Source organism: Cebus imitator, unplaced genomic scaffold, assembly GCF_001604975.1.
Source record: "Cebus imitator isolate Cc_AM_T3 unplaced genomic scaffold, Cebus_imitator-1.0 Scaffold283, whole genome shotgun sequence".
Lineage (NCBI taxonomy): Eukaryota > Metazoa > Chordata > Mammalia > Primates > Cebidae > Cebus > Cebus imitator.
The window spans coordinates 1,468,911-1,482,440 of NW_016107598.1; the positions used below are offsets into that span (position 1 = coordinate 1,468,911).

Genomic DNA, 13,530 nt, shown 5'->3' on the forward strand with positions numbered 1-13,530 from the left:
TTTAGTAGAGACGGGGTTTCACCATGTTGACCAGGATGGTCTCGATCTCTTGACCTCGTGATCCACCCGCCTCGGCCTCCCAAAGTGCTGGGATTACAGGCTTGAGCCACCGCGCCCGGCCTCTAATTTTCTTTTAATAGGCTAATTATGAAACACATATTGACTATAATATGGGACCACGAGGGATGCAATCCAGAAATTCTTTTGAATGGTTATATTAGTGCATAGCACTTATTAATATATTAGAAAAATTATGTAGAAAGAAACGATGTTAAAATTCTAGTGACAACTATTTTCGAGCATCTAGAAGCCTCCTTATGCTGTGAATGACATAAAGGTATGGAAATGGAAGCCATGGCTACTTCCAATCACTAGGCTTGGTCTTACAGTTTCATACCAGGAAAAAAGCCAACTTTAAGATAATATAGACAGGATGCACTTAGTGCCTGAGAAAGAATTTACTCACCTTAATCATGCATCTATTATTAAGCTTGTTCTCCTGGAACAGTCAACAATAAATCAATAAAATATATCCCTTTTGTTAACAACATAGTGTCTCTCCTTTTGAGGCTATTTTCCTTACTTTTATAATTCATCATTTTTAGAGAAGTTTCTTTTTCCTCTGGAAGTAAAACTGACACCTGGTCAGAAGATTGTCTTTGATGCTTTTCAAAATATTAATGTGCCTTGAGTACATAGTCACTGTAAGGTTTACACATTAGGCAAATGAACACAGATATTAGACTGGAAATTTATTTCTAAAGTTTGGATTAACTGAAATTCTTACTTTTGTTCATTCAAAAAGCAATTTAACGCCATTTTTGAAAAACAATACATTTTATAATTTGTGTGTATATGTATGTATCCTACTTCATTGCAAATAGCACAATTCTTTTTTTTATTATTATACTTTAAGTTCTGGGATACATGTACAGAACATGCAGGCTTGTTTCATAGGTATACACGTGCCATGGTGGTTTGCTGCACCCATTAATCTGTTATCTACATTAGGTATTTCTCCTAATGCTATCCCACCCCCAGCCCTCCACCCCCTGACAGGCCCTGGTGTGTGATGTTCTCCTCCTTCTGCCCATATGTTCTCATTGTTCAACTCCCACGTACGAGTGAGAACATGCGGTGTTTGGTTTTCTGTTCCTGTGTTAGTTTGCTGAGAATGGTGGTTTTTCTAGCTTCATCCATGTCCCTGCAAAGGACATGAACTCATTCTTTTTTATTGCTGTATAGTATTCCACAGTGTATATGTGCCACATTTTCTTTATCCAGGCTATCATTGATGGGCATTTGAGTTGGTTCCAAGTCTTTTCTATTGTGAATAGTGCTGCAATAAACATATGTGTGCATGTGTCTTTATAGAATGATTTATAATCCTTTGGGTATATACCCAGTAATGGGATTGCTGGGTCAAATGGTATTTCTGGTTCTAGATCCTTGAGGAATCGCCATATTGCTTTCCACATTGGTTGAACTAATTTATAATCCTACCAACAATGTAAAAGTGTTCCTAGTTCTCCACATCCTCTCCAGCATCTGCTGTTTCCTGATTTTAATTACTGCCATTCTAACTGGCATGAGATGGTATCTCATTGTGGTTTTTATTTGGATTTCTCTAATGATCAGCGATGATGAGCTTTTTTTTCATATGTTTTCTGGCCACATAAATATTTTTTGAGAAGTGTCTTTTCATATTCTTTGCCCACTTTTTTGATGGGGTTGTTTTTTCTTGTAAATTTGTTTAAGTTCCTTGTAGATTCTGGATATTAGCCCTTTGTCAGATGGATAGATTGCAAAAAATTTCTGCACAATTCTTAAAAAGCAGTGAAACAGACCCTCAGAAAATTTTTGTTGATGAATGAATGAGAAGTGAAAAAGGGCAGAGGACAGAAGAGAAAACAAGTGAAAGGTGGGATGCCCATGTTCTGTCCCCTATTTCCAAAATTCTAGCATTTATGTTTTTGAATGAATTAAATAGGTACCTCTTAGAAGAAATGAACACCTTGCCTCTAGGACTTTAAAGCCTTTTTTTGCATGACTACATATAGTATACAACACTTTTTTGTCTTGAGATTCAATGAAATACTATTAAATACTCTAACTACAATGCACTGAAGCCTTAACTTTTTTTTTGTAAATACAGCTTCAATGTTTCATATTTATCTATAACAGCACACTGGCTGTTAATTTTGGGGGAGAAGGCAGACTTTCAGTAGAAGCCTTTTTAGTATCTTTCCCTAAGAAAACTTATTGGAAAATTAAAGGTTTGAATATTTAAAGAATACAACTATTATAAGATTAAACTCACTAGGGCATCTTTTATAGGATAGTGAGAAATATGAATAAGAACAAATTTTTATTCAGTGTCCATTAGGTACCAAACAATTTTACATATGCTACCTCATTTACTCTTTATAGTAACCCCTAAGAATAGGCACAATTACTAACCCAGTTCAGAGATTATCAAACAAAGAGATTAAGTAATTAGCCTAGTTCAGGCTCACACTGCTAGCTAGTAGCAGAGCTGAAATTCACACTCAGTTTTGTTTACTCTAAAGCACATAGTGTTTACACTTCATCACATTAACATTTCTAAATTGGGATGTTGGTGATGAAATTAGATATTGTCTATTGTTCTTCAGCTGGATATTTTTCAGTTTTCCCTTTTGGCTTTTGACCTAAATTATCTTCTTTCTTACATACTCTGCCATGTAATCATCAAAGTACAGTGGGAAATTTAACATCCGTTTCCTCTGCTAATTAATAGCTATCCCATTTCTAAGAAAAGCAAATCTTAGCACAAAAATCACCCAAGAATGGGATGTATCCGCTCAACTATGTCAAACTTTCTGACTGATTTTCCTACTGGCACTTGCAACTGAGCTTCCTTGGTTGTTCAGTAAACCTATGTATATGACTTGAGTTACCAAGCAGTAGTCAGGAGAAAAATGGATGGAGAAAAAGATGCATTGGAAAAAAAAAAAAAAAAAAGGAAGTGATTAGGCTTTCTGGAAGCAAGTGAGAACAAGAAAGAAAAAAACAGAAAAGGAAGTGTTGCCTTAAAGCACACGCTACAAAAAGCCACAGCATATTGTGGCCATGAAAAGAGGTTTCTTTAGTAATTAGCGGCCCCTACTTCCATTCCTGTAGAATCAATTCTCAGTTTGCAGAATCACGAATCCATCTGTGCAATTGCTGGTTCATTGTTACATACTGTCCCAGTGTTGAAAAACAAGTCATACGCCAGTTTAAATATTATTGACTCATTGAATTATTTTACTAAGAGTGCATGTTGTGATGAAAGGCCAGTCTTTTGTTATTTTTAGAATACTTACTTGAGCTGTATATGCAACTGTATTATTCTCTCACTATCATCTTCCAGTTTGCTATCAGGAAATACTAAATTTATTATGAATCGATGCAGTTTGCTACCAAAAAGCATTAAGGTTATGGAGAAATAATAACATTGTCAAAAAGTACTAGGGTTATGTGGGAAATACACAATCATTAATCTCATGGGGTTTTGTTAAATATGAAATTGTCATGAAAATGAAAATAACTATCCATTTGCCTTTTTACAAACCACAAATAGATTTCATCTCCATAGATTTAAATAATTATTCATGTTCACATATATATATCTTTTATGAGTACCAATAAGAGGTATAACCAACAGTCTTGTTGTAGAATGGGCCAACTGCCCAACAATGTATGCCTAGGAGGAAGGATGATGAAGGCAGGACTGTTTAATCTATCATTTACACTTCTAGGCTAAATACTAACTCTAAATATTAAAGATTGGTAATAGCAATAATAATGGCAGCTAACAGTTGATTACTTATTATATATTAGAAACTATCCTAAGTATTTTATCTGTAATAGTTCTTCTTTTTTTTTTTTTCTTCAAAACAAATCTATAAGGTAGGTACTATTATTAACCTTAGTTTACAGATTAGGGAGATGGGGCTAAGCTACCTTGGGAAAAGGAACTTGCTAAAAGTCACACATTTGACCTTAGCCAACCCACGACATGGATACAGGATCTTCTGACTTCAAAGCCCTGCTACACTACCTTATTGGTACGAACTAAAGGGAGCAGGAATTGTTGGAGTCCTTCTGAACAACTTCCTAGTTGCTCAGCGCAGACTTTTTACACAATCTAGGAAAAACAAGACAAAGGAAAAGCTATCACCACTTATGCCAGCACTTGCCATGCAAGTGTAAAATAGATTCAACCCTCAATGTCACTTTTTCAAAAAACAAAGATCTTTCTTGGAAAGGAGATTACATGTAAAACCATTGTTGCACTTTTTACAATTTGAACACATTTAGATATGTCTTTCTTGGTTTCCTGTTACCTCTTCTATCAGCATCCAAATAATAAAACAACAAACACAAGTTTCCATTTGCCTCAGGTGGGTATGGGGTTGACACTAGATTTTATTTTCTTTTCTATGTGACAGGTGTGCTGGCAAAGCCCTCATCTGGCTTCTTGAATACCTCAAAGTGGTTTTTTTCCTTTAGAAAATCTTGGTGTATGATTACTCAAACTTGCCTAAGAAGTCATAAATTATTAAATAAACTTACATTTATTTAAATATAAATTAATAAATGTAAAGGAAAGCTGAAAATCCCACAGTTAAATGTTGGTGAAGCCATTATTTTGAACACCTGGACTTCCCTGAAGGTCCAGGTTGTAAGGTTACTGAGAGTTTTATCCCCCTTCTCTCCTAGAAAGAGTTCCATATCATTGTGTAACGGTAACACTTGTGTTTCTCTGGGGAGCACATTTAATTGATCTATTAATAATATATATGATGGGTTGAGTGATATATATTGTACTTGTTTCCAAATACTTTTTAAATTATCAAATATTTCAAATCAGTATACAGCTGAACACTAGTTCGCTTTTATAACTATATGACATCCTTGTTAGTCTGAATCTTTAAATTTCTACTTTGTATATCTTTTTGCATTGCTTTTAAGTGTGGGTTTTATTTTAATGTGCATTGATTTATCTTAACACAAAAAGAATCCCTAAGTGCATGGCCCAACAATGCCCTTGCTTATCATCAGTGTTACTGACTGCCTCATCGTGAGGGAAGTAGTGTTCTCTTTTTTCTTGCAATTCAAGACACATGTCAGTCTACTAAGACTTCTCCACCAATATGGCAGAGAAGAATGTGCTGCATACCAAAATATCTAGGAGTAATCTGAAATGGCACGCCACAGCATACAAATAATTTGCAGTATTTTGTTCATTCTTTAAATTCATAAGCATTCTGCATTCTTGTCTATAACCATGCTTGTTTTACTGTAATCATTAAGAGGTTTTTCCTCAGAATCTGTAAGTCATAGTGGATATTGCATCAATGTGCCTCACATTTATGTCCCAGCCCTTTGAACACTGCTACACCTCTGGTGCTAAGAGACCCTAGTAAAAAGTATCGGCTATATCTCAATTTTTATTTTAAGGGACACAGGCCTGTAGCTAATTGCATAACTTAAGATCACCAGTACTATTAGCATTTAATTGCTAATGCCTATCCCTTCTTCTTTTCTGTTTCTTTTTTTTTTTTTTTTTGAGACAGGGTCTTGTTCCCCCCTCAGCCACTTGACTAGCTACAGGAACATGCCACCACACCTAGCTAATTTTTGTATTTTTTGTAGAGACAGGGTTTCATAACGTTGCCCAAACTGGTCTCAAACTCCTGGGCTCAAGCAATCTACCTGCCTCAGCCTCTCAAAGTGCTATACAAATAATAATACAAACATTAATTCCTTGCAAATACTGCAGCTTGAGTTAATTTCAATATTGCAGGCATGAGACACTGCACCCAGTCACTATCCCTTTTTCTACAAGAGAAGATCTAAAACAACTTCCCTCCAAGTAAATCATTCTTTCTAATGTCTTTCATAGTATAAAATGGAATTTTTTAATGGAATTATTCCAAGAAAGAATTCCAAAGACCAAGCTGAACCTTTTTTTGCGAAAAATTTCTGATGTCAACTCATGTTTGGTATGACAGATTTTAAAGTGCTAAGATATATATACTCACATTCCTTTCCGGAAATTACTTTTGCTATTATGTTCTTCTTGAGTCTAGAATATAAATCTACTGCTAGAACATCACATTCCTTCTTTGGTTTCTTCTTTTCTCTTCCTTTCTTTTCTTATTTGCCTCATAGAGATAAGCCATAAAATTCTACCACTAGGCAATTTCAATCTGAATTTCTCTTTTTTAATTTAATGCTTCAAATTATATGAAGTAGATTCATATTTTTTTCTTCTATATACTTAACATAATCTATTAAAGGTTTATTTCAAGGAAGAGATTCCTACACCAATAAAGAAGCATCAGAGGACAGGTTTGTCACATATTTATATCTGTTAATACATGTATCCAGGTTTCCCCACTTATGAAATCAAAAATAATGTACACATGAATTCCTTGCAAATCCTACAGTTTGAGCTAATTTCAAAATATTGAGTTGGTTATGTTCGCATTCCAGAGCTCCTGGTCTCACTTCCTTGTTGAATCATACAGCTAAAACATCTCAGGCAATGAGACTTCAAATTCAGTAGCACAGTTTTTCAGAAAAAATAAAATAAGACTAATTCCTGAGGATCATAACAGCATGTTGAAAATTTGCAAGCATGGAGCCTACACCTTTCTCCAAATACAAAGCAAGTACAAACACAAAGTGTGACGCCCTCACCTGGGTCAGGTGGCACACAGGCACAGGAAAAGAGAGTGTTGTAGCCCACTTTGAAGTTGGAGTTGATGGGGTAGTAATGCGCAAGCTTGATCATCTTCTTGAAAGCATCATAGATAAAGATGAAGCTAATCAGAGAAGAAAAGCCCTCTTCTGTGAAACGTGTGAAGTATTGAACCAAGAAGCTGGCATCAGTGGCTACCAAAATGAGACACAGGAAGGCAGACCACAGGCCAATCCAAAGGCGAAACTCCAAATAATCAAAATTATGGTCCCTGGAAAAAAGAAAGAAAGGTGTTTAGATTCCTCCTCCTTGGAACATAAAGAATAATATAAAACTACCAAATGTCTATAGAATGATTGACAAAAATACAAGATCACTTTTAGCCACTAAATGTAAAACTCAATTTTAACTAGAAAGTACTAAGTTTAGGGATTTAGTCTAATGATACAATTTTTAAAAGAGTAACAGAAGTTTGAGGAAAGCACATTGAAAGTAGTTATTCATATGTGAAAAACTTATTTTTCTCATTCAAAAAATATGGTCCTTACTTTCATAGAATTTATAGAGTGAATAATTTGCAAGCATAACACTGGTACCTAGTATGTGTTCAATAAATGTTAGTATGAGCTTTATGAGTTTATAAAGACAGTAAGAGCAATATATTTTCTGTCCCTATGTCATCACAGTCTACTGAGGGAAACAAATCAATAAATGTAATCACACTTTAAAATACTAAGTGATAATATTGCAGAAGAAGGAGGAACTAATTCTGGCTGGAAGGAAAGATGAAGTTGCAGAAAAAAACTCAAGGTATTCAAGGATAAGTAGTAGAAGCTTTCTGGACAGGTCAGGAAGAGAAAAAAGTAGTTAAAAAGATATGTGGCATAAGATGGCCTATAATGCCCACTATGTGTGGACACAGTGCCACCAATATGAGATGGAATTAGACATATGAGCTGGCATCAGATCAAGACAGGCTATCTTGCCATGCTACTTCCAGGCCCTACCACTTCTTATGAAGCTTGTCCACAGATGTGATATCCTCCTGCTGAAGCTGGGTGTGAAGCATCTGGTGACTAATAGCTTTTTGTGTTTGTCCCACAGCAGACTTGGAATAGGCTACTTCTATCTAAGGAGGTCACAGTCTTTTGAGGACTTTAACATCTTTTACAACTGAATTATTAATAGTTCAAGATTCACAACTCTGAAAGGATGGGTCAAGTATTAACGTGTTACCATTTTATACTGATTCTTTTAAAATTATGTGGAGAGTGCTTTACAATGATTTTTTATACTCAATTTATATGTGATGATAAAGCAGGTAACAGTATTATTTGCAAGAGAATAAGAAATAAGTCAAGGGCTGTGCATGCTTGACACTCTATAGCCTTGCTTTTAGACAATGACTTTCTGATAATTGCTAATGATGTATCTTAAAACTTTCCCATAGGCAATCAACTCTCCACCTTTACCAGCACCAACCCAATATGGGTCATATGTAAGTCTTTTTCTGATGCAAACCTCCTCATTAATATCCTTACTTATATCTATATTTGCCTTACTCAAAGCCATTTTCCACACCACAGCCAAAAATTATCATTTTTAATGTAAGTCAGACACCCCAGCTTAAAATCTTTCAATAGCTTCCCATTGCCCTTAGAATAAAATTCAAATTTTTTACCTAGGACAGTGCCTGGCACATAGAAATTACCCAACAAAGACTTGCAGGATGAATACATGCATGCCTATAACTTAAGACTTGACTGAGGCAGTTGCTGACACTGGCCTATGAACTATATCACACGTAACCAAGACGTGACTGTTCCTGTGATAGCTAAAAATCATAGAATATTAGAATTAAAAGTTCTTTAGGTACTGTGATGATTAATTTTATGTCCTAATCAGGCTACAAAGTACTCAGACATTGGGTCAAATGTTACTCTGGGTGTTTCTGTTAGGGTGTTTTTGGAGAAATAAACATATAAATTAGTGAGCTTTGAGTAAAGCAGATCACCCTCCATAGTAAGTGGGGGCCTCATCCAATCAGTTGCAGGCCTGAATAAAACAAAAAAGACTGATCTTCCCCAGAGCAACAGAGAGTTCTCCAGCAACTGCCTTTGAACTTCTGCAACATCAGCTCTTCCTGGTTCTACAGCAGGCAGCCTTTAGACTCAAACTGGAGCATTGGCTCCCCTGGGTCGCCAGCCTGCCAGCCTTGTCAGCCTCTATAATTGCATGGGCCAACTCTTTATAATAAATCTGTACACACACTCGCATTTTATGGGTTCTGTTTCTCTGGAGAACACTGGCTAATACAGACACCAATCTGTCAAATTATGTCTCATTTTATAGATAAGGACATCAAGACCAATGGAAGTTAAATCATTTATCCAACATTAAGGTTTTAATGACAGAGCTTGACCAGAAACCAAATCTCTTGATTCTTAGATGATCCCTTTAAAAATTATAGCATCCTTCCTCATCTGATTTGTATTTAGCTCCAGATAGGGTGAATACATTACCAAAGAAGGAGATTATTAACACTGGAGTAAATAGTTATCTTCTATTCACTTCATGGGATCCTTCTGAAGATAGCTTTTGCATTCCTTTGCAGTTCAATTTACATCCAGAACCCCACAGTTTAAATCCTATGCATGCCTATGTGAGATAAGTAAACTATAGAAAAAAAACTGTGTTCTGGAAATTTGAGATAATTTACATGATCATACAATGAGTCAATGTCAGAATAACAACTAATAAACACAGTTTTGTTACTTCTGAGCCAACCTACTTTTTCCTTAAAATAAAAATTTTAAACAATTACCTAGTTTTGCTACCCTAGCAAGAAGATGAAAGAGCAATCTCGATTTGTTCTAAGAATGCTAGTAGTAGTTTATAGATTTGATGTTTACAGGACAGGATGAGAAACAAATCTATTAACTAGCCAGTGGTTAGGAACAACACTAGATTGAATACAAAGGAAAAGATGCATGTATAAACTTAAACCTTAGAACCTAAACAAGATACTAAGCTAGCTGCTTTAAAAGACTTACGCAATCCTAGAGTAGTTCAACAAGAATGACCCAAATAAAGTCCATAAAACCAATGGCACTTCATTATGAAAGTCATATGTGCAGAGCGATCAGAAGGAAGAATAAGAGATGAGAAAAATTTAAGTAAGTTGATCATCAGTAATGACTACAATAAAACGGTATTATTACATCCAATAAGTTCCCTTGGTGCCAAGTTTAAATAGCAATTAAGTTCTAAAAGCAACAGGAAATGATATTAGAGACCAAAGAAGAAATTATGGTGAATTAGAAGGAGAAAATAGATTCATATCATTATGGTACCACTCAGTGTTCCTAGATATTTGGAGTCATAGTTTCTCAGTAACATAAAACCAAGGATAGAGACAAACTGAAGAAGTCACATCTGAAATATGCTACAGAAATTAGTATGCAGCCACTCACAAATAAACTCCCTAAAAAAATACATCCAGTAATATCACGGAAGAAATAATAATTTGAAGGCTTTAAAGAATACAGAAAAAAAAATACTTTGAAGAATATAGGAAAATAAATGCTGAACGACCAAATGATAATAGTACAAATTAAAATCCAACTTTTTAAAGTTCTTATATAGCTTAGAAGTTTTTCTATAGCTTAGATAATATATAGCTTATATATTATCACTGCTGCTGCAGTAACATAAACAAATGATACAGCATTGTGATTAAAATAATGCTTGTTACATATTGCTCAGTGATGGATTTAAAGCATGGCTTCTCAAATGTTTCTTGTTGATTTAAAACTGTTTTCAAATTAATCACCTGGAACTATGTTATGTTACCAATTATGATTGAAAAAAAGGGGGAATGAGAAAGAACTTGCTTAGTGAAAGGATATAATCTGTACCTCACAATTACTTAAAACAAACTGGGATGTAAACATTTTCTGCAGATTAAGGCTCTGATCACATTTCATCCAATAAATCTTTCTTCTAAGTTTGTTCATGTTTGTTCCTGTTTATAGTACATCCTGGTTTAATCTTTCCACAAAGGCTTTCTTGTCTCACACAATGTTTCCTTAAACATATAAAAACTGTTTGACTCGTTCTATAAACTGACATGAATAAAATTCTTTCCAAAGTTCTTCTGAGAATTATGATAGAGGAGGGATTTATAATAATAATTACCTACAGAAAATTCACAACATTACTTAAAATTTGGAATTTTACATTCTCAAAAGACTCTCACTGACATCCTCAACCCTGTTTTCAACAAACTGGTTTGAAATCCTCATTGCCTCCTCCACCTTAGGACCATTTTTTATAACACACACACTTTCAAAGGCTACATATGAGTCCCTAAGTCCATGATGTACTATGAAGGTAATGACAATTCTAAAATTAAAATCCTAAAAATGTATAACAATATAAGACTATGGGAATGTGAGAAGAAGTGCCAGCAAGCCATGTGACATTCTGCAATCTACCTAAAGATTGAGATCTGCCAGTAAAAGCAATTCTCTCTTAGAGGTATCAACTACATTAGAAAGAAGCCAGAATACCCAATTTGATTTTGAATCTATTTGTGTATTAATATGGCCACTTGGATAATTCATTTAACTCATTTCCCCTCTTAAAATGATCCACCAATTTCTAAAAGAAAATGCTGATATCATAATTGCAATGCCTGTTTGAAACATCTAGTGATTCCTGAAGAGATGTGGATTCTGGAGTCAGAAAGCAGGAATTCATATCCCAGCCCTACCAATGATTTGTGATGTAATCATAGGCAATTTACTTATTTTTCCTGTATTTGCTTTTTCATCTATAAATCAGGATGTGGTCCCTACCTCACAGGATTGCTGTAAGAATTAAATGACTTAGTACATGTAAAGTGCTTAGGATAGTATTTGATACATGATCAGCTCTCAATAAATATTAGGTATTTATTCAGCTGAGTTTTGGAAGCTATCTTTAGTGAAGAACACAAAACTGGGGTAAGGAGCAGTGAACCAAGTAAACAGCATCCAGTTTCTTTCCTTATTGAATGATGTGAACTTAATCAATTTAATTTCTCTAGCATATCAGTCTGGATCATGGCAGGAAATAGAAGGCATTCTGAAGTAACAACAAATGGCAAGGCACTCAGGGACCATCAACAGCCAGAAACCACTACTAACTTCAGACTTGAAAAAGCCAGTGAAGGAACAGAGCTACCAGAGTCTAGAGAGGGCTAGAGCCACGGTAGAAAAGTGACTTGACAGGGGCTACAGTCCCCTGGGATAAGCACTGCCAGGCTGCTGTGCTAAAGCAAAGACGGTAAGCTGGGGAAAGGTAGACATACTCAGACCTGTCTCTCTCTCTTCCTGCCCTGCTGGTACTCCCCATTAACCAAACCCAAGAGGAAGCCAGAAGGCAAAGGGTGTTGTCATCCATAGGCATCAGCCCCTAGGGCACAAGGCAGAACAACGGGAAAGAGAGTAAGTAGGCGGGGGAGCAAGGACACACACCACGTAAGAGCCTCAGTCCATTCACATGTGAAACAAGTGGTGGCTACCTGATTGCTAAGGCCCTTTCACCTCTCCCATCTGAACATTCCAGTATGCTGAGTGATTCTTGGATCTGCCTAATCACTCTTCTATGCTCTATCTAAGCTATAAAAGTTCTACAATTAAGCAATTCTAATTTGTAATTAAATATGTATATACATACTTGCTGAAATTAAATAGAAGCCTTTCAAAAACTAGGACAGGTCCAGTGCTGCTCAGAATAGTGAGTGGTTGACCAGCAAAAAGGCAAAAGATGGCTCCAGAGACAGCAGTGCCCAGGAAACTCTCCAACACGCCCTAAAAGAAAGAAAATATAGATGTTAAATGACACATGTCTTCTTTTTCTTCTCATTTGTGATGTCACTAGGCAAATAAAGCCACATGGACATACTATTAGGAGGGTCTTAGGAAACGTATCAAGAATGAAGAACGAAGACTCTTACCAATATGCACATTGCCACCATGTATTTCACTTGTATGCCATTTAGTCATTGTTCCCTACTTCCAGGGTCAACCTTCTCTAAAGCACTATAATAACTAGAGTAACTGGTGAGTACAATGCAAAAGGTGACTCTGATCCTTGTTAAAATACTAATTGAAGCTTCTAGACGTAAAATTCAAATGGTTAGGAGTGACTTGGTATTTTTGCTGGTATTTTTCTCTTTGTGGTTCCCTGATTTTAGGGAATGAAAAGCCAGAATGTTTTAGCCTGATTTCGCCTTGCACATAGTAGACACTTATAAGGAGCTATCTTTTATGCACAGAAGCTGTTTTTTTTCCTAGAGAAACGCCTTTGAAGAAGAGAGGGAAACAAAGGGACCAAAAAAGTGATTTGTCCTCCATTCTGCAATTTCTAAGACACCAATTTCAAAAGACATTCTCATTGCATTTTCATTGTCCAATGTAAACTTACATATGAGCTTCAATTAACTATTTCTAAAGAAAATCTATGTGCTAGAACATAAATAGGTAGTGTTTTATGGCTGCATTTCCTTTTAGTTACATCTGTGGAAATCTACCCATTATTTTCCTTTAGCTTAATAAAAACAAAGATGGCATGTCAACCAGGGTCACTGACTTACAAAACTATTCTAACTTTCCTAATCACATCACTCAGGACCAATGCTTTCAAGGATGATAAACTAGCCTGTTTCCTATATTTTTCATTATTTCAAACTTTAGTTATTAGTTATTAGTCATCACAGCCAAAAACACAATTACTTTTGCACCAACCTATAG

The 13,530-nt window shown here is 35.5% G+C and overlaps 1 protein-coding gene and 1 pseudogene across 9 annotated transcripts in view; one reads left to right on the plus strand and one right to left on the minus strand.

Moving 5' to 3' along the window:
• The window catches only part of SLC4A4 (solute carrier family 4 member 4), a 496,548-nt gene that overhangs the window by 102,687 nt on the left and 380,331 nt on the right, over positions 1-13,530 (minus strand). For all 9 annotated transcript variants that reach the window (XM_017501628.2, XM_017501630.2, XM_017501627.2 and 6 more), the window contains 2 exons: positions 12,455-12,588; positions 6,733-7,004 (listed from right to left, as the gene is read on the minus strand). In XM_017501628.2, coding sequence (XP_017357117.1) covers positions 6,733-7,004; positions 12,455-12,588 — 406 coding nt within the window. The remainder of the gene's footprint in view (positions 1-6,732; positions 7,005-12,454; positions 12,589-13,530) is intronic.
• Positions 8,184-13,530, plus strand: part of LOC108284742 — a 34,492-nt pseudogene continuing 29,145 nt past the window's right edge.